The sequence below is a fragment of the Hemiscyllium ocellatum genome, chromosome 20, assembly GCF_020745735.1.
Source record: "Hemiscyllium ocellatum isolate sHemOce1 chromosome 20, sHemOce1.pat.X.cur, whole genome shotgun sequence".
In the NCBI taxonomy this organism is placed as follows: Eukaryota; Metazoa; Chordata; class Chondrichthyes; order Orectolobiformes; family Hemiscylliidae; genus Hemiscyllium; species Hemiscyllium ocellatum.
The window spans coordinates 36523470-36544834 of NC_083420.1; the positions used below are offsets into that span (position 1 = coordinate 36523470).

The window sequence follows — 21365 nt, forward strand, 5'->3', positions numbered from 1 at the left end:
CAATATCCTGCTCAATATTGCTCAGTTTGGCTCTCCAGGATCGCTTGACCCAAATCCTCACTACGATCTTGGTCCAGAGGTGAGATGGGTGTAACTGCTTTTAACACCAAAGCCAGAATTGAATTAAATGTACATCAAATAAGCCAAATAAAATTCAAGTCAACAGGAATGAGGGAAACCATTCGATCGACCGATGCCCTAACTAGTACAAAGGAACGTGGTTGTGGTTGTGCTTGTGGTTGTAGTTGTGATTGTAATTGTGGTTGTGATTGTGATTGTAATTGTGGTTGTGATTGTAGTTGTGGTTGTAATTGTGGTTGTAGTTGTGGTTGTGATTGTAATTGTGGTTGTGGCTGTGGTTCTGATTGTGGTTGTAGATGTGGTTGTGGTTGTAGTTGTGATTGTAGTTGTGGTTGTGGTTGTGATTGTAGTTGTGATTGTGGTTGTGGTTGTAGTTGTGATTGTGGTTGTGATTGTAGTTGTGGTTGTGGCTGTGGCTGTGGTTCTGATTGTTGTTGTAGTTGTGATTGTGGTTGTAATTGTGGCTGTGGTTCTGATTGTGGTTGTAGATGTGATTGTGGTTCTGATTGTGGTTGTAGATGTGATTGTGGTTGTAATTGTGGTTGTAGTGATTGTGGTTGTGGTTGTAATTGTAGTTGTGGTTGAGATTATGGTTGTGGAGGCCAATCATTCTCAGCCCACCAACTGTACAAAAAGGTTCTCAGGGCAGTCATCTCGGCTCGAAATATTTCTCATCTCTTTCAGGAAACATGTACCTTCCAAGTGAGAATATCTCTGAATATTGCACAATTTTGAGTTCCATTTGCAACTCCTCAGATAATGTGGCAATCTGTGACCACCTGCATTTCTATCTGGACAACATCAGGCTTGGGCTGATGAGTGACAAGTAGCATTCACAACATACAAAAGCTAGGCAATGACATCTCCAACTAGAGACAGCCTAGCTAGCTATTGTTGGCACCTAATTATCATGTTGGCATTACCGTCGTCAAATCCCTCACAATCAAGATCATGATTAACGAGCCATTCACATTATCTGTACCACAGTAACCAGATTTAGAACAGAATAGAATAGCCTTTATTTTCATGTGCACTCAAATAATTGCTGTGAAAAGTTTGTAATGTCGCTGCTTTGGCACCATCTTTGGTACAGACTACCTAGGTACAGATATGATTTGGAGGTGCTGGTGTTGGACTAGGGTGTACAAAGTTAAAAATCACACAACACCAGGTTATAGTCCAACAGGTTTATTTGGAAGCACTAGCTTTTGGAACATTGCTCCTTCATCAGGTGGTTGATGAAGGAGCGGCGCTTCGAAAGCTAGTGCTTCCAAATAAACCCGTTGGACTATAACCTGGTGTTGTGTGATTTTTAACTAGGTACAGATATTTTCTGTTGGTTACAGAATTGAGTAAAAAGATAATCTAGCATAGGAATACAACGTTTTAAAAAGTACTTGATTTATTCAAAGTCCAGATGAGAATAAAAAGTATCTTTCAAAAATACTCAAGTCCTTTTCACTGAGTCTGTGTCCAATGCACTTCAGAACACGAGGCCTCATTGCCTCCTGCTCCTGGCTCCGGCCTGCAACTTGCCTCCAGGATTTGGACTGCCTCCTGCTCCGGGACTCGCCTCCGGGACTGGTCTCCCAGGCCCACCTGGGCTCACATTCAGAATTATGTCTTTGTTTTTCGATCCAATGATCCTACAAAGCCAGCCAATATATATACAATAGCTACAAGAATAGGTCAGAGGCTGGAAAATCTCGAGTGAGTGCTTTATTCCTGATTCCCCAAAACCTGTTTACCGAAAAGGCAAATTTCAGCTGGAACACACCCTGCTTGCTGCACCTCCGACAACACCAGATCAAAGCAGTTTATTTGGTTACAATACCATCCATGACTTTAAACATTTTACTCCCTCCAGTACAAGCACAATATAACTGTCCTGTGTACCATCTACAAGATGCACTGCAGCAACTCACACAACTTTTCAACAGCACCTTCAAATGTCCTGACTGCTAGAAGGACAAGGGCAGCATTAATATACCATCATTCCTTTTGGGACATAATTCTGCAATCTCCTACCACCACCTCATCAAGGCAATTTGCGGTGGGGACAAAAGGCTGACTTTGTCAAATCTCATTAACAAATATTTTTGAGAAAAATTGGCAAAAGAACTTGAGAAGAAATTTTTCACAGCTTGTTATGAAATGGAAAGTAATATCTGAAAGGGTGAGAGAAACAGTTTTGAAAGAACTTTTAATAAGGACATTTGAAAACTAATTTGGGGGGGTTCAAGAGAAATGCTTTGTGAGACTTCGTAGGAAAGCCTTTTCAGAGCTGGCGCAGGCAAGATGGACTGAAGTATTTTATTTTTGTTAGCTACTGATGTAAGATTCCATGAAGCCACCTATATGAAGAATGAACATTTTATTGTAGGTGCCCTGTTGGCATTGATTACTGGTTCATGGGTCCCAGATGTGACCACAGGATGACTCGGCAGAGCTTGATTGGAATAGTGTTTGGTGTCATACTCAGTGTCCTGTTGGTCGTGACAGCTGTTGCAGTCGTTGTCCTGAGGAGGTTCAAGATCTTGTTGATTGAAGCTAAAATCGATCAGACAAAGAGCAGGTAAGCTATTGCCCTTTGCAGTTGGTCTCACATCCGTAAGGTGAGTTTGCACCAATTTTTGAAATGGGTGTGTGGCTTATGGTGGGATGGGATGTGCAGAGAGATCTGTGACCAACCTCTGGGTTCAAAAATCCATATTTGTTAGATGGGGTCTGTTAGGGCTACATACAGAGGAATCTCGATTATCTGGCATTTGATTAACCAAATTTCAGATTATCCGAACAAGATCACAACGTCCTGAAGCTTGGCTAACTACGTTATCTGGCACTTGATTAGAACATAGAACAATACAGCACAGAACAGGCCCTTCGGCCCACGATGTTGTGCCGAACATCTATCCTAGATTAAGCACCCATCCATGTACCTATCCAATTGCTGCTTAAAGGTCGCCAATGATTCTGACTCCACCACTCCCACGGGCAGCGCATTCCATGCCCCCACCACTCTCTGGGTAAAGAACCCACCCCTGACATCTCCCCTATACCTTCCACCCTTCACCTTTAAATTTATGTCCCCTTGTAACACTCTGTTGTACCCGGGAAAAAGTTTCTGACTGTCTACTCTATCTATTCCTCTGATCATCTCATAAACCTCTATCAAGTCACCCCTCATCCTTCGCCGTTCCAACGAGAAAAGGCCGAGAACTCTCAACCTATCCTCGTACGACCTATTCTCCATTCCAGGCAACATCCTGGTAAATCTTCTCTGCACCCTCTCCAAAGCTTCCACATCTTTCCTAAAGTGAGGCGACCAGAACTGCACACAGTACTCCAAATGTGGCCTAACCAAAGTCCTGTACAGCTGCAACATCACTTCACGACTCTTGAATTCAATCCCTCTGCTAATGAACGCTAATACACCATAGGCCTTCTTACAAGCTCTATCCACCTGAGTGGCAACTTTCAAAGATCTATGTACATAGACCCCAAGATCCCTCTGTTCCTCCACGTGACTGAGAATCCTACCGTTAACCCTGTATTCCGCATTCTTATTTGTTCTTCCAAAATGGACAACCTCACACTTGGCAGGGTTGAACTCCATCTGCCACTCCTCAGCCCAGCTCTGCATCATATCTAAGTCCCTTTGCAGCCGACAACAGCCCTCCTCACTGTCCACAACTCCACCAATCTTCGTATCATCTGCAAATTTACTGACCCACCCTTCGACTCCCTCATCCAAGTCATTAATAAAAATTACAAACAGCAGAGGACCAGAACTGATCCCTGTGGAACTCCACTTGTAACTGGGCTCCAGGCTGAATATTTACCATCTACCACCACTCTCTGACTTCGACCGGTTAGCCAGTTTTCTATCCAATTGGCCAAATTTCCCTCTATCCCATGCCTCCTGACTTTCCGCATAAGCCTACCATGGGGAACCTTATCAAATGCCTTACTAAAATCCATGTACACTACATCCACTGCTCTACCCTCATCCACATGCTTGGTCACCTCCTCAAAGAATTCAATAAGACTTGTAAGGCAAGACCTACCCTTCACAAATCCGCGCTGGCTGTCCCTAATCAAGCAGTGTCTTTCCAGATACTCATAAATCCTATCCCTCAGTACCCTTTCCATTACTTTGCCTACCACAGAAGTAAGACTAACTGGCCTGTAATTCCCGGGGTTATCCCTATTCCCTTTTTTGAACAAGGGCACAACATTCGCTACTCTCCAGTCCCCTGGTACCACCCCCGTTGACAGTGAAGACGAAAAGATCATTGCCAACGGTACTGCAATTTCCTCTCTTGCTTCCCACATAATCCTAGGATATATCCTGTCAGGCCCGGGGGACTTGTCTATCCTCAAGTTGTTCAAAATGTCCAACACATCTTCCTTCCTAACAAGTTTCTCTTCTAGGTTACCAGTCCTTTTCACACTCTCCTCTTCAACAATACGGTCCCTCTCATTCGTAAATACTGAAGAAAAGTACTCATTCAAGACCTCTCCTATCTCTTCCGACTCAATACACAATCTCCCACTACTGTCCTTGATCGGACCTACCCTCGTTCTCGTCATTCTCATGTTTCTCACATACGCATAAAATGCCTTGGGGTTATCCTTGATCCTATCTGCCAAGGATTTTTCATGCCCTCTCCTAGCTCTCCTAATCCCTTTCTTCAGGTCCCTTCTGGCTATCCTGTATCCCTCCACTGCTCTGTCTGAACCCTGTTTCCTCAACCTTATGTAAGCCTCCTTCTTCCTCTTTACTAGACATTCAACCTCCCTCGTCAACCAAGGCTCCCTCACACGACCATTTCTTTCCTGCCTGATAGGTACATACATATCAAGGACACGTCGTATCTGTTCCTTGAAAAAGTTCCACATTTCCACCACATCCTTCCCTGACAGCCTATGCTCCCAACTTATGCTCCTCAAATCCTGTCTTACAGCATCGTAATTTCCCTTCCCCCAATTGTAAAATCTACCCTGTTGTGCGCACCTGTCTCTCTCCATAACCAAGGTGAAAGTCACAGAATTGTGGTCACCATCACCAAAGTGTTCACCCACTAACAAGCCCATCACTTGTCCCGGTTCATTACCGAGTACCAAATCCAATATGGCCTCCCCTCTGGTTGGACAATCTACATACTGAGTTAGAAAAGCTTCCTGGACACACTGCACAAACACTGTCCCATCCAATCTACTTGATCTAAAGAGCTTCCAATCAATATTTGGGAAGTTGAAGTCGCCCATGACTACGACCCTGTGGCTTCTGCACCTTTCCAAAATCTGTTTCCCAATCTGTTTCTCCCCATCTCTGCTGCTATTGGGGGGCCTATAGTAAACACCCAACAAGGTGACTGCACCTTTCCTATTTCTGACTTCAGCCCATACTACCTCCAAAGGCAGATCCCCCTCAAACTTCCTTTCTGCAGCCGATTTACCATTTCTAATTAGCAATGCCACCCCCCCCCCTCCTTTTTTACCACCTTCCCTAATCTTACTGAAACATCTGTAACCAGGAACCTCCAACAACCATTCCTGTCCCTCATCTATCCACGTTTCCGTGATGGCCACAACATCGTAGTCCCAGGTACCGATCCACGCCTTAAGTTCACCCACCTTATTTCTGATACTCCTTAACCGCACAAAATACTCCCCGCCCGTGTCCTTCGGATAATGGAGGTTCCTCTGTATTCTGTTTTCTGTGTTATAAATACTGTTCACACATTTTAACAGGAACTGCCATGATATGCACTAATTCATGAGAGCAGGGATGTAATTTCTATCCATGGACCTCCCCAAGACCATGGTATTACCCAAGTGACTCCTGTAGGCAACTCTCTTAACTACTGCTCTCAAAACTACGCTCTCAGCATGTAGGATGATTCCCTGATGATCTTACTTCCTCTGGTTTGAAACACTGCCAGCTAAAACATCTCTGAGATCAAAGGTAACGAATTTAATTAGCATAGAAATTAAATCAAAAACCATGTTAAAATGGAGAGGTAGCTATATGGGATCTCCGAGTATGAAAAAGATGACAATAATAGGAAACATACAGCAAGCATTCATTAATCATTAGGATCTGACCTGCTTCTTGCTAGAGCATAGACAGGTCTGATTTATAAGGTATGAGAACTGCTTCATCTGCTGCACCTCTGAAGGTTAATTTGAACCAACATGTTGTGCAAATTGCTTCATTAATATGCATGGTTTATTGGCCTCTCTGCCTCGTGGCTATACCTTGTTAGTTTGTGCTGTTCAGACAGATTTATAGAACTGGGTTTTCTAAATAAGATTTATTCTTTGTTAAATTACCTCACACCACAAGAAGCAGCAGCATAAAGGATACAAGACACTGCCTTCCTACTGTTCCTATGCTTCTTCCTGTTTGTCGTTTCCCAACTCTGTCAGATCCTGTCTTTCTTCCTCACTATATTCCTCATTACACCTTATGAGGCCATTCATCCTGTCTTCTCCATGCTGGCTGTCTGTAAGAAAATCTCACCTAGTCCTCTTCCACTGCCCTTATCTCAAAGATTTGCATTATATTTTCAGGTGCATCTCTAATTTATTTCTGAAAGCCACAGACTGTGACATTAAATTTCCATATGCTAACCACTCACTACCTAATACTACTTCCTCATGTCAATTGTTTTTCTCACCAGTCAGCTTAAATTGGTGTGCTACCTATAGCAACAGTTTCTATTTTAGTCTTTAAACACCTCTATCAAATCTTCTCTTAATCTTCTTTTCTCAAAGAAATAAAACCATTGCTTCTCCAATATATCCACCAAACCGTATCCCTGGAACCACTGGCAGAATGTTTCTTTCCACCCTTTCTAAAGACTTCACACCTTACCCAAAGTGTTCATAATTGGAACATAGAACATAGAAGGATACAGCGCAGTACAGGCCCTTCGGCCCTCGATGTTGCGCCGACCGAATCCTACCTAACCTATACTAGCCCAATAACTTCCAAATGCCTATCCAATGCCCGCTTAAATGACCATAAAGAAGGAGAGTTCACCACTGATACGGGCAGGGCATTCCATGAACTCACAACCCGCTGTGTGAAGAATCTACCCCTAACATCTGTCCTATACCTACCACCCCTTAATTTAAAGCTATGTCCCCTAGTAACACCTGACTCCATTAGCGGTAAAAGATTCTTAGTATCTACCCTATCTAAACCCCTAATCATCTTATACACTTCTATCAGATCTCCCCTAAACCTTCTCTTCTCCAATGAGAACAGCCCCAAGTGCCTCAGCCTTTCCTCATAAGATTTTCCTACCATTCCAGGCAACATCCTGGTAAACCTCCTCTGCACTCGTTCTAAAGCTTCCACATCCTTCCTATAGTATGGCGACCAAAACTGCACACAATACTCCAGATGAGGCCTCACCAGAGTCTTATACAACTGCAACATGACCTCAGGACTCCGGAACTCAATTCCTCTGCCAATAAAGCCCAGTACACCATATGCCTTCCTCACAGCACTATTTACCTGGGTGGCAACTTTCAGAGATCTGTGTACATAGACACCAAGATCCCTCTGCTCATCCACACTACCAAGTAGCCTACCATTAGCCCAGTAATCCATCATCTTGTTATTCCTACCAAAGTGAACGACTTCGCACTTAGCTACATTGAATTCCATTTGCCACATTTCCGCCCAGCTCTGCAACTTATCTATATCCCGCTGTAACCTACCACTTCCTTCCTCACTATCCACAACTCCACCGACTTTTGTGTCATCCGCAAACTTGCTTACCCAGCTTTCAAGTCCTTCCTCTAGATCATTTATAAAGATAACAAAAAGCAATGGTCCCAAAACAGATCCTTGTGGTACACCGCTAGTAACTGCGCTCCAAGATGAACATAATCCATCAACTACTACCCTCTGTCTCCTTCCAGCCAGCCAATTCCTAATCCAAACCTAAGTGTCATTCCAGCTGAGGCTGAGCCCAGTGTTTTATAGAGATTAATCTGAACTTCCTTGCTTTTGTAATTGATGCCTGTACTTATAAAGTCCACGATTCTGTACGCCTTTTCAAACACTTCTTCAACCTGCCCTGCCACTAGCAATGGTTTGTATGCATATACACTGAATTACACAGACCTCTTTTCTTCCTACCTGAATGTAACACCTCACACCTCTGTGTTAAATTTCATCTGCCACATGTCTGCCCACTCCACTCAGTGCGAATCGAGATGGAATGGGCTCCAGAGAGCTCAACACTCCACACAGAAAGCATGAAGATTCCAAGTTCTATCTCCGCTACCAGTCAGGGAATAAGAATTAGACTGTTCTATGAGTTATTTGGATGGCGGGAAGGGGAGAGGAGCAGACAGTGGGGAGAAGAACCAGGAATTATGACTTATGGATTTCATGAACAGAAAAAGAATCGAGCTCAGTTACACATGGGTTAATAACAAGAACACAAGCTCTGCTGGGGATAATGACCAGGGTTCCGTCTGACTCAAGCATTTCTTCATCTCCTTCTTTCCTGAGCAACATTTCCCCAGCTGCTAGTCTCAAAACTTTTGGTTTTAGTTACGGCGTCCAGCATTGCATCACTGGGAGCTGGATGAATTCCACATCTGCCCTAGAAATAGGCAATCTAGTCTTTGATCCCAACCTCCTTTCTTGCTCTCCTTCCCCACTTCTACCCTGTCCCTGCCTTGTCCTATCATCTCCATTCCTTTCTTTCACTGACCCCCACCCCTCTCCTCTTCTTCTGGCAGTGTCATAAATAGATGAACAAACCCAAAGAATAGATCTTTCAGCTGCTGACTCATTTTCAGCATTTTCTGAATCTCTCCAACTCTGCTTTCCACTGCTATAGATGTCAATATGCTGAGGAAAGTTTCCTAGGTCCTGGCCACTGTCCAGTACTCTGTACAAATGGCTGATGAGTATTGGGTACAACTTGAGACAGTGAAATTACTCATGTACACAATGAGTTCAGCTACAAATATATTAGGTGACAGGACTTTATCACAAGATGGTTGTATCCTGTTTATTTTGAAGTGTGAACAAACATACAAGGAGCAGAGTGGCATGGTGGCTCAGTGCCAGAGACCCCAGATTTGATTCCACCCTCGGATGACTGTCTGTGTGGAGTTTGCATGCTCTCCCAGTATCCGCGTTGGTTTCCTTCGGGTGCTCTGATTTTCTTGCACAGAACTAAGATGTGCAGGTGAGGTGAATTGGCCGTGCTAAATTGCCCATAGTGTCTGGAGATGCGCAGGTTAAGTGGATTATCTATGGGAAATGCCAGGTTACAGGAATAGGTTTAGGGCAAGCTGGATCTGTGTTGGATGTTCTTTAGAGGGTTGGTGTGAACTTGATGGGCCAAATGGCCTGTTTCCATACTGTAGGGATTCTATGATGATTCAATGAGTGAGTAATTCAGCCCTTTGAACCCGCTCTCCTGTTCAATAAGGTAATGACTGATCTGATTATAACCTCAAAACTATGTTCCTGCCTGATACCCTGCCACACTCTACCTCTGCCTTAAACAAATTCAAGGACAGATCTTCCAGCATCTTTCAGGAAAAGACTTGCAAAGACATCTCTCTGAGATAAAAGATGTTGCCTGATCTCTCTTTCAAATGGGTGACCCCTAATTTGTAAACAGTGACCCCTAGTTCTAGGTTATCCCATAAGAGGAACATCCTCTCCCCATTTACCCTGTCAACACTAATCAAAGCACTTCTTAAGAGTGTGTATAAATTGAGATCCCAATACCAATCCCTATGGCACATGACTCACTACATCTTATCAACCTAAAAAATATTTATGCACACTGTCTGCTTTCTATTGGCCAGCCAATCCTCTATGTCTACATCGATGCCAATATTTTATCCCCTCCACCAACAGCATTTATTTTCCACAGTAGCCTTTGCCACTTTATTAATTGCCTTCTGGAATTCTAAGTTTGTACATGAATCTCTCCTCTTTATCCACAGTATATAGCACCATTTTAAATAATTCTAATCGATTGATTAAACATGATTTCCTTTTCATAAAACCTTGCTGACTCTGCCTGATTACCTTGATCTAAGTGCCTTGTTTTAAACTTTATTATTAGCCTCTAACATTTTCCCCAATGTCAGATAAGCTAACTGGCCCAGCAATTTCCTGCTTTTTTGACCCCTCCCTTTTTTGGTAAAGGTATTATATTTGCAACTTACAATAGGACTGTCCTTGAATCAAGGAAATTTTTGAAAATTAAAACCAATGCACCAATTATCTCACTAGCCATTTATTTTATGACCTAGGATAAAGCTCACTAGGACCTCGGCACTTGCCAGCCTATATTTCCAACAACTTACTCATTACCATTTCTCCAGTGCTTGTGATTTTCTCACGTTCCTCCCTCACTTCTATTCCCTGAGTTATTCCTGCTTCTGGGATGTTACTTTTGTCCTCTATAGTGAAGACCAATGCAAAAGATCTGTTCACCTTAATCTGATCTTTCCTTATTTTATATTATTAGTTCTCTAGTCTCACTTTCTGTAGAACCAACACTCGGTTTGCTAACTTTTAAAAATATTTGTAGAAACACTGTTTATATTTCTGGCCAGCTTTGTCTCATACTCCAGTGTTTCCCAGCGTTGTTTTTTGGTTGTTCTTTGTTGTTTCTTATATTCTACCCAAAATCTTGACCTGTCTTTGCACTGCTATATGGCTTTTCTTTTAATTTGGTATCTTTAACATTTCTCATTAACAATGAATGGACCTGTTCCTTGAAATATTTATGCAATGGATAATTTGAAAAAGTACTACAAAATATTCCCTTACATTTCTGTCGATCTATGCTTTAGCCTCATTTACTTCCTTATCTTAGCATGAAAACAGAGTTGGCTCAACTATCATTATTGCCCTGATAGAGATATTTTAAAAGTGCTTTGGATCCACTCCCCTCTCTCTCAAATAGAATGTAAAATTCAATCCATAATACAGTTGCTGTTAGCACCGCCAACTACGTTCTAGTTTTATGAATTTAGGTCATCTCTCTCTATTGTATTCATACCATAATTAACTAACAGAGCTATCCTGCCTCCTTTTCCTATTCAATGTACTACACTCTTCAAGACTCAGGTTCCATTCCATATCATTCTGCACCCATGTCTCTGTAATAGCTACCAGGTTATACTGATTTGTTTTTATTTGCTTTTAGTTCATGTGTTTTGTTTAGGAAGCTATGTGCATTCAAACACAGAACCTTTAGTTTTAACCTTTTGTAAATTCTAGTCTTAGTCTGTTTATCATTTCCTGTATTAATATCACTCCCGATGCAGTACTCGGATTATCCATGTAGACCAAATTTAATCCCATGCTCGCACTATTTAATTTAAAATCCCCTCATGAAAACCTCTCCCATTGATGTGGGTGGCATCCACCTTTGGCTACATTGTTCTCGGCTCAGTCAAGTTCAGTTCTGCCCCAATTGTTAAAACCAGTGTGAGATTTGACAATTCTATCAAGCTTCCGTCACCACATATTTTCAAATCTGAAATAAGATTAGCTTGGGATGTTGTCATTTAACAATGCTGTTTTACAGCTGAGCTGAGTGGTTATATAGAAATTAAGGTGTGTTGGTGGAAATGAATATTTATTTCAAGTTATGTAGCTGCTGAAACTCTGCAAGTCCTTGAAGATTGTCTTAAATTTTCCTTTTTATTGTTGAATTTTTACTAAGAAGCCCCTGAGAGTTGGAGAGAAACAAAGACATGTACAGCAGCACCAGATCAAACCAACATCATATCCTTTGGATGACAGTGCAGTGGGAGTGTGTACATATTTATTTATTTATTTATTTATTAAATTGATGTCGGAGTCTGCCTGGCTGTGTTGTTCAGAATAATGGCCAGAGCCATTTGATTCTCAGTTTTGCTGAGATTTATTTGGAACCTGTCTCCATACCCTATTCCAAGGATTGAAGGCAAAGACACAAACTGTCATGAATATGGCTCAGCATTTACATGAACATGAACAGAGAATGAACCAAGGACCCATCTTCAGGCAGAACAATAAGTAATATGAGATATACACATTTAAGATCTATCTGAGTCATTGACACTGAGACAATGTAGTTTTTTCAGTTTTTCCCCTTCTCCATCTGAAACCAGTCAGAAAGAGAAAAAAGGTCCTTGGAGGTTACAATTATAATTCCATACTAAAAATTATCTGTGATCCAATTCTCTCTCATAATAGCAGCTGACACTCAGGTCTGACTTGTAGGCAGAAACATGGGTTGAAACTGTCATATCAGACAGTTCAAACGAAGTACTGAATAACTTCACTCAGTACAGTTTAGGGAAGGGATGTTGTAACCTTTGTAATTTTCCCTCTCCAGTTACAAGCGCTTCAGTCAGTTTGATGATTTCTCCAGTCAATACCACTCTCAGTCTTGGCTCAACTACTCAGTCAGTTCTTTGAACAATCCTGGCTTCAGTAACTCTGATGAACTGATCCACCTGCAGATGTTGGACAGTAGTTACCATTCTTGTCATGAGGAGTCTCTGACTGATATCTACAGTAGCCGGAGGACAACTCCACATGGTCACTCAACCTTCAGGCACAGGTAAAGATCAGTAGTAAGAGAACAACTTTTATACAATTCTGCCATTCCTTATTTTAAATTTAAGGTAAATACTCAGATTCAAGCCCAGACTGCTGTGTCAAAATCACACTCTGGTGCCCTGATTCTCCAAAAACAAAGACAGACACATGTATGTTTTTATACTGGGCCTTTCACAACTCAGGACATTTCAAATTTATTTCTGTTGTGAAGCATCTTGGAATGTAGTTACTTTTAATGTAGAAAAGGTAGACTAAATGTTTCATTCATCTTTTGTGAGATGTAGGGATTTCTGGTAAGGTTAGCATTAGTCTTAGTCTCCTTTAGTTGCCTCAAAGTGAATGGCCATTTTGGAGCACAATTTAGATCCAATCACTATGTTATGGGTCTCATGTCACAGGTAAGGATGAGATTCCCTTCCTCAGATATTTTTACAACAATCAACAATAGTTGCATTGTCACCTTCATTTATTATTTGAATTTAAATTACATCAGCTACCCAGCCCCCCGCCACCTCCAAGTGCATTCGCTCAGGTCTCTATTACTAGTTTGTTGATATTGCCAATGAACATTACTTGATGTCAAACCTAACACAAAGGTAGTTGTGGATGTCAATTATCTCAGCAGGAGTTCCACAGGGTCGTGTCCTCAGCCCAAACATCTTCATATGAAGGGGGGGGGGAAAGATTACTGGTGATGCAGCTGGTCAGAAGTGTGATTTGCAAATAGAGATGTTGAAATTGTACCATGTTCCAACATCAAACATAACAAAGCAGCTTGTGTTCATATACAGCAAAAACTGGACATCATCCAGGTTTGGGCTGACACAGATCAAGTAACATTGCCCACGCTGTGGGATGTGAATGATCAACTAAAATTCTGTCTTGTTAAAGTGGTTGACAGAAAAATATTGCCTCAGTAATGGAAATAACACCACTGCTCATCTTTAATACAACATATCATAGTTTATTCACCTGACAACATTTCCAACAGTGCAACACTTCCTTAGTTAGCACTGGAACATCACTTGGATATTGTGCTCACCTTTGGAGTTGGAATTGAATTTAAAGTCTTATGGCTCAGAAGCTAAACTGTGAGCCCTGTACAGAGTCCTACCCCTCTGAAATGCTACAGCCTAGCCTCGTAGGTGCATTCCTGAAATTGGGCTCTTCAAATGCTTATGACTTAACATAAAAACAAGTTTATGGTCAACAATCAGTACTATGACAACTTCCTGGTCAATTTTGAAGTTGTTTCCAAAATACAGTTAACTGGTCGATTTGGGAAGATTGGATATTATTTCAGCATTTGTGGCAGAGTGAGATTTAGATGGTGATCAGGGGTGGGGGACAAAAAGCGTTTCCTCACCTCAGCAGACCAGCCCATGCGGTCTCTTCAGTATTATCAAAGGAACCAAAGTTGCTTGTTGTTTTAACCTTTAGTTTATTAAGCCCCTTGAGAGCAGAGTGCAGTTCCACAGATATCACTAAATAATTATCAGTTCCACCCACTTAATCTTATTAAAATAAACACGACAATGGCAGGGAGGACCCATGACTTATGATGGACAGTCTCAGCTGCAATCTACACAACCTAAACTCTCAGCAAATGGTTACTCCCTGCTCAACTTCTTTGTGAGATGAGGCCCATCCCAAGTCAAGACCAGACTCCATGAAGCCTTAGTGGTTAGGGAATAAATAGTGGAGGTATAAAAGATTGAGAGATGTGGGGAAGGAACAGAGTGAGTTTTGGGGGGGGGGGGGGGGGGGGGTGCCCAGAAAGTCAGCCCACATTTCCATACCTGATCACAGCTCCACTGGGAAATGTGCATAGAGACGTTAATGAAGGGGAGACGATAACCATTCAGAACCTGAGATACCCAACAACTAGCTGCTAGTTCAACTCAGGGACATTTCAGTAGCGCAGCGACTGATCATTCATAGTATTTGGTTTTTTTTTATACTTTTAGTTTACAAAACAACTTGGACATCAGTATCAACAGCATCAATGAGCTTGCTGGGGACTCTGGGAAAGACAGTGATTTATCCATTTACAGCTGGCCTACAGATCCTCTCCAGTGGTCACCCTTTCCAATCTTGTACCAGCTGAGCAGGGACAGGCCTGTAAGTATTTCAGTTTGATTCAGTTCTTTCCCTATTTAATTCATTTGACATTACTCCTCATCAGCCTGGTTCCAGATCACCAGCAGGAATTGGTATCTACAAATGCTTTGGGATCTTTCCTACAAGATGTTACCATGGATCCTACATAGACTGAGTGTTTAAGGGTGCCCAGTCTCCATGTCAGTGTACTTACTCAAATGCAACTACCACACACAAATCCAAAGCAGAAATTCATCAGTTCAAGAGAATGGACTGATCCTCCCCTACTGGAGTAAAATTATTTGTTCAACCCAGAACCAGTGAGATGTGCTATGCAAATAATTGTTAAACAAACTACATGCTCAATCCCAATTTTCAACTTACTTTCGTTCATGGAAAAGTCAATTATACCTTTGGCTAAAATATACATACTTAAATCTGTGTGTGTGTGTGTGTGTGTGTGTGTGTGTGTATAAATAGTCATTTATATATATGATTTGGATGTGAATATTGCTGATGACACCAAAATTGATGTGGTGAATAGCTAAAGGTTACCTCAGAGTACAATGGGATCTTAACCAGATGGGTCAATAGGCTGAGGAGTGGCAAATAGTGTTTAATTTAGATGAGTGAAGGGCACTGCATTTTTGAAAGGCAAATCAGGGCAAGACTTACACACTTAATGGTCAGGTCCTGGGGAACATTGCCAAACAAAAACACCTTAGTGTACAGGTTAATAGTTCCTTGAATGTAGAATTGCAGGTAGATAGGATAGTGAAGGTAATGTTTGCTTTCTTCAATGGCCAGTGCACTGTGTTAAAGAGTTGAGGGGTCATATTGCAGCTGTACAGGATATTCGTGGGACCGCTTCTGCATGCGATTCTGGTTTCCCTACTATAGGAAGGATGTGTGAAATTTGAAAGGGTGCAGAAAAGATTTAAGAAAATTGCCAGGGTTGGAGGGCTTGAGCTCTAGAGAGCGGCTGCAAGTGGCATTTATAGAGGTTTATAAAATCATGAGGGGCATGGATAGAGTGAATAGACAATGTCTTTTCCCTGGGGTAGAGGAGTCCAAAACTGGAGCACATAGGTTTACAGTGAAAGGGGAAAGATTTAAAAGGGACCTCAAGGGGCAACTTCTTCCAGAGGATGTTGAGTGTTTGGAATGAGCTGCCAGAGGAAGTAGTGAAGGCTGGTACATTTAACAGGCATTTGGATGGGTATATTAATAGGAAGGAGGTGAAAGTGAGGACTGCAGATGTTGGAAATTAGAGTAGAGAGAGTGTGGTGCTGGAAAAGTACAGCAGGTCAGGCAGCACATGCCCAGTACCTCACACTCAACTATGAATATTTGGCCCATATCCCTATGTTTAGGGGATATGGGCCAAACACAACTAGATCTATTTAGAATATCTGGTTGGCATGGATGAGTTGGACCAAAGGGTCTGTTTCCATGCTGCACATCGAGTAGTATTGGGCAAAATATTGCTGATAAAATATTTGTTTAAAACTCTTTGATGTTGGCTGAATTTGACCAGCTTGTTAAGATTACTGACTATTTATCACTAGGAAGGTGGCATGACTAAGGGACATTGTTTGCCTGAACTGGACTCAAGCCAGGAAAAATAATTGGAGCAAAATCAAAGAATACAGTACAGAAGAGATCCTTCAGCCCTCAAGTCTGTACCACCAAAAATACACTACTACCTACCCAGTTCACTTTCCCCACGCTGGGACCTTAGCCTTGAACATTTGAAAAGGTCGCGGTTACCCACTTCAATTACCCTCCCAGACTGTGCATTTCAAGTATCTGTCACCACCGAGCTGCAAGTGCCTACCCTTGTTCTTGACCCTTCAATTAAAGAGAACAGTTGCCTTCTATCCACACCCCTCACAATCTTATACTTCTATCTGCTTTAAAGAAAGCAACCCGAGCATTTTCAGCCTCTCTTCTCAGCTGAAATGTTGGTAAATATCTTGTACGTCCCCAGTGCAATCATACCCTTCCTATGGCGTGGTTATCATATTCACACACCATTCCAGCTAGGGCCGAACCAAAATTCTGTACAGCTTCCAACATGACCTTTCTGCCTCAACTCAAAGGAAGCATCACAAATGCCTTAACTACCCTATTAACCTACCTTGACACCTTCAGGAATCCGTGGATAAGCACCTCAAGGTCCCACTGTTCTGCTAAGCCTCCTAGTGTCCTGTCATTCATTGGAAGAAATAACAAGACAAAGGGAATATTCAAAGTCCATCACCTCATATTTACACGGTTACATTCCATCTGCAACTTATCTGCCCAATCCATTTCTATCCTTCTGCAACCTGAGACCTGTCAACCAGCCAATCTTTGTGATCTGCAAACTTGTCATTCCCCTCTCCACAACATCCTCAACCATATCATTCATGAATATCACAAATAAGGGACCAAGCATTGATCTCGTGGTATGTCACTGGCCTCCAGTCACACAAACAAACAGCTTTCTGCCAGTAAGCTAATTTGGATCCATCTAAAAGAAAAGAGAAAAGGGGGGAAATTAACCACAGGATAGCATAATTATAGAACAGAATTTAGGAGGAATTTCTTTACACTGCTGAGAATTTGAAATGAGAAAGATCGCATTAATCATTTGGTCTGAATGATTTTGTTTGTGCGATGCAGATTCTACATGACAACAAAAATCATTGACTTCTTTGTTGCAGTTTACAGCTCAGAGACCTCGTTCATACTGTGAAGGGATGGAACTAGTAAGCTTGGAAAAAAACTGGACAGCATGAAAACATGAGAAAGTCATCCTTTTCCTGAAGGTCAGGAATGTTTTCCTCTATTTGGATTGAGAGCAGTACATGAATCACCAGAGTATCTTTTTTCCATGTTATTGTACTGCCCCATGCAAAAACAATCAGCCTTCCACTTGGTTTTGGAGTTTTAACGTCACTCTGGAGAGTGTAGGCTTCCTGTGGAACTGGGTTATAACAACAGATTACAACAACATGCCATCTGCTAATTGCACTCTGACCTCAGACCTGTGCTGAACAACAAGCCCTTTTGCTTTGCAATATACAGGCGACAAGGCAGTGTGTTGAGGGGTGCAAGCTGAAAGAACATGCAGAGCTTTGAACTTACGACTGAAATACTACAAAAGGAGACAACCATTGTACTGAAATAACAGAACTGAAGGGATTTAAATGCTGAGCAGCCAAAAAAAGTCATGATTTATTAATATTTGAAGTAACTTCATAATTCAACACAACCAAATTATACATTTTACAATCACATTCTATTTGTAAACAGTTAAAAAGCCACTGACTTGTTTGCATCTTCCAACAGACAGTTATAATGAAGGCAATGAAATGGTGGCATTGTCTGCAGTGTTAAAATTGTGTCCTGGTTTCTCTGCTCTCTGTACAAGCACAAATGAATACATTTAGTGGCAAAAAACAAAACAAAAAAGTGTAAAGAAATTTGTTTTCTGTAGGACTCTTATATGCAAACTTTTACATTAAAAACGCCCTCTTACAGATGAACGGTATGATTCTGTAAACCACCAGAGCTGGTTACAGTATGCATAGTTACAGATCTCAGCCAGTTTCTCTTTTTAAGTACAACAGTCATTGGACAGTCACAATAGCAAAATACATTTAGCCACTCAATAATGGGAATATAAAGGAGGGAAAAAATAAAATATATATACTACGACATATCACGTTCACTCACTATAAAAAGACAGCAATTTCAAAGCAATGACTGGAAACTCCAGCTTGAAGCAGTTTAACTTGGCAAAAAAAAAAGTAACTTTTACAGAGCAGTTTAATTCAGTGCTAAAGTTGGGGATTTCCTACACAAATCTACCAGGAGTTTCTACTGTGTCAGAGGCGGGGAGGGGGGAACTATTTCCTGAGAACCATGCTCTCTCTCGTTTCAGGATATAGAGGAATAGAAAAAAAAAGAACATGGTCAAAACACTGTTCAATATTCCCAGAGATAGAACATCTTCATCCGCAATTTTTTTTAATTTTTAAATTTTTTAAATTTTTTTTCATTTTTATGAATGATGGAAGAGTAAACATTTCCCCTCGAAAGTCTGTAAACAAGAGGGCACGACCAGGGCACCTCCAAAAAAAAAATGAAAGCTCTATTGAAAGTGCTGTACCCTCCTGGCTTGCAGGGTGGGGTTGCAAGTCACAGCTGCTGCCCACAGTGTCACACTGTAGATTAAATTCTTTAGGTTTTCATTTTATCATATTAAAACGTTTTCAAAAGAAACAAGTTGGTGCAATACTTTTTGAAACTGCAAAGTCAGTATGATAACTTGACCTTGCTCTACAATACCACATTAAGTACATGTCAAGGCATATTAAAGAGCACACTTTGTCCGTTTTTTTCCTTGCTAAAAGAACATCCTTGAGTAAACATTTACACTTGAACTACCCTCTCCCCCCCACCCCGCCCTATTGCCAATCGGACAGGGAGACAGTACTCAGTGCAGATTAACAGCTCACGCTCCCATCAGCCAACTCAAAGTTTTGGAATTTAAGGAACAAACATGATGAGTGCACACAAACTAGCTCATTTGAAGCAGTTTCTTTTCTTTTAAATGGATAGCACTATCTGGAAGTATAAATATATACTTTTCACATTTTTTTTTACTATTGGCCTGCATGATTCAAGTATTAAAACTGATATGTTCTGGGCTAAAAGAAAGTGGAAATAAAGGTGCAGAACGGAACATTTCCACAGGTGACCCCTTTTTCCCCATTTCTCTCACGTTGTAGGTGAAAAGTCCGATTAGTGCTGCTTTTCATGTAGAGGTCACAGTTTGAGTCATGAGTAAAGTTCAGATGGACTCTCCACTTCCAAGGTGGTCAACAGGGAGGAAAGCATTGATGGGGGAGGGGCTGCCGATTCCCCGCGTGTCATTGCTGCTTGGGGTTCCCCACAGGCTTGTGGAATAATTGGGGGTACCCCAGAGTGAAGTGCCATGGAGGTCTCCACTACCTGTTCCAGACAACCCAGCACCATTCCAGTGATTGAGATCATTGCGATTTGAGAATGGGTGGGAACTGTCAATGGATGCGATACGGTTCTGGCTGGATCCCAGAGATTGCCAGCCCAGAGAGGGGGTCAGCGACTGGCCTTGTGCAAAGAAGCGATTAATCTCGTCTTCACTAGCAAACTCAGCAAGAATGGTAGTGTTCCCTAAAACACACCTGTAAGCCAAAGAAAAACAAAGTCAACTGCAGTTAACAATCTATCCTCATATAACAATTTGAAAGGTAAAAAAAAACATGGGGACTAGGGGAAAAATATTGGGTTTATTATTAAGCAGAGTTGAGTTTGGTTTGTAAAGATAGATTTTGAGATTGACTTTAAAGCTGGATAAAGTAGTGGATTATAGAATTTTTATCTCCTTGGTGTTGAGTTGAAAAAACTTAACCATGACAAAAATGTGAGAGCACAAAGGTGGTCAAAGCATTACTAGAAGCCCAACAATATATCCTAGGGGAGACTGCAGAGTTTTGTGTATTGAAATGGGAAGAAAATTATTGGGAATGCGCTGGTTATGCTTAGACAGATAAGGCTGGAATCATGTTTTATTTTTTCTAGAGGCAGTAGAGGGATGAAAGGGAGAAGGTTATCACAATTAATCATGATGTGACTGGATAATGCACAATAAAAAGGATTTATAACAAACATTAAGCTAGATGGCTTGTGCACTATGCAAAGATAAGTTAGACTGGAAAAGATTCAAGCAGGGATCTTCATCAGAGATGTACAGACCTCGAAAGCAACACATCCAAAGGTCCAAGGTGGCACAGGGAATTTAGAGGCAATACAATGACTGGGGAGGACAGACAAGTTTTGGACTGGATCTGCAGGTGGTGAGGTTGCTGGCCTTGAAAGTGAAGGGAAACTGGTTTTGAAACAGACCGTGGAGAGAGAACTATTTATTATCAGTGACAGTCAGGCTAGTTTATAAATTTAGAAATCAAGATGGCACCAGAGCATAGCAACTCTTTGCGAGCTGTCCGCAAATCATTTCTTTATAACTGTTCTACTCTTAAATCTCAACATTCTACTTTATTCCCTTATTGACTTTATGCCCATCCTTTGTTGGTTTCTAGAACTCTCTCATTTTCTAGGCTGTTCTATGCAACATGAGAAGCTTCTCCTTTTAATTTTATACTACCTTTAATTTACCTAATAAGGTACTCATGGATCTTTCTTGCTGAGTAACATACCACCACACTTACTTGTTCCTTTACCCAAACAAAATTAGTCAGTTTTCACCTCATTTCTATCAAACTGTCCTTTTCCTGTTTCAGATTTGAGCATATCACACTCAGAGTTCAAATTATATGCTTGTCACATTCTCAGTGTCCAGGGATGTGCAGGCTAGGTGGATTAGCCATGGCAAATGAAGAGTACAGGGGTACGGTAGGGAGGTGGGTCTGGGTGAGATGCTTTTTGGGGGGTCAATGCGGATACAATGGGCTTCCACACTGTACAGAGGAACCTCAATTATCTGAATGAGATCTGTGGGAAGCTGGAGAAGTGA

The 21365-nt window shown here is 41.5% G+C and overlaps 2 protein-coding genes across 9 annotated transcripts in view; one reads left to right on the forward strand and one right to left on the reverse strand.

Moving 5' to 3' along the window:
• Positions 1-19053, forward strand: part of si:ch211-14k19.8 (mucin-5AC) — a 39063-nt gene extending 20010 nt beyond the window's left edge. Inside the window, exons 6-9 of the mRNA XM_060840749.1 lie at positions 2465-2656; positions 12474-12701; positions 14668-14821; positions 17509-19053. Coding sequence (XP_060696732.1) covers positions 2465-2656; positions 12474-12701; positions 14668-14821; positions 17509-17583 — 649 coding nt within the window. The 3' untranslated portion in view covers positions 17584-19053. The remainder of the gene's footprint in view (positions 1-2464; positions 2657-12473; positions 12702-14667; positions 14822-17508) is intronic.
• The window catches only part of LOC132825456 (trinucleotide repeat-containing gene 6A protein-like), a 190518-nt gene continuing 187159 nt past the window's right edge, over positions 18007-21365 (reverse strand). For all 8 annotated transcript variants that reach the window (XM_060840748.1, XM_060840747.1, XM_060840741.1 and 5 more), the window contains one exon: positions 18007-20016. In XM_060840748.1, the coding sequence (XP_060696731.1) occupies positions 19644-20016 (373 nt within the window). In that variant the 3' untranslated portion in view covers positions 18007-19643. The remainder of the gene's footprint in view (positions 20017-21365) is intronic.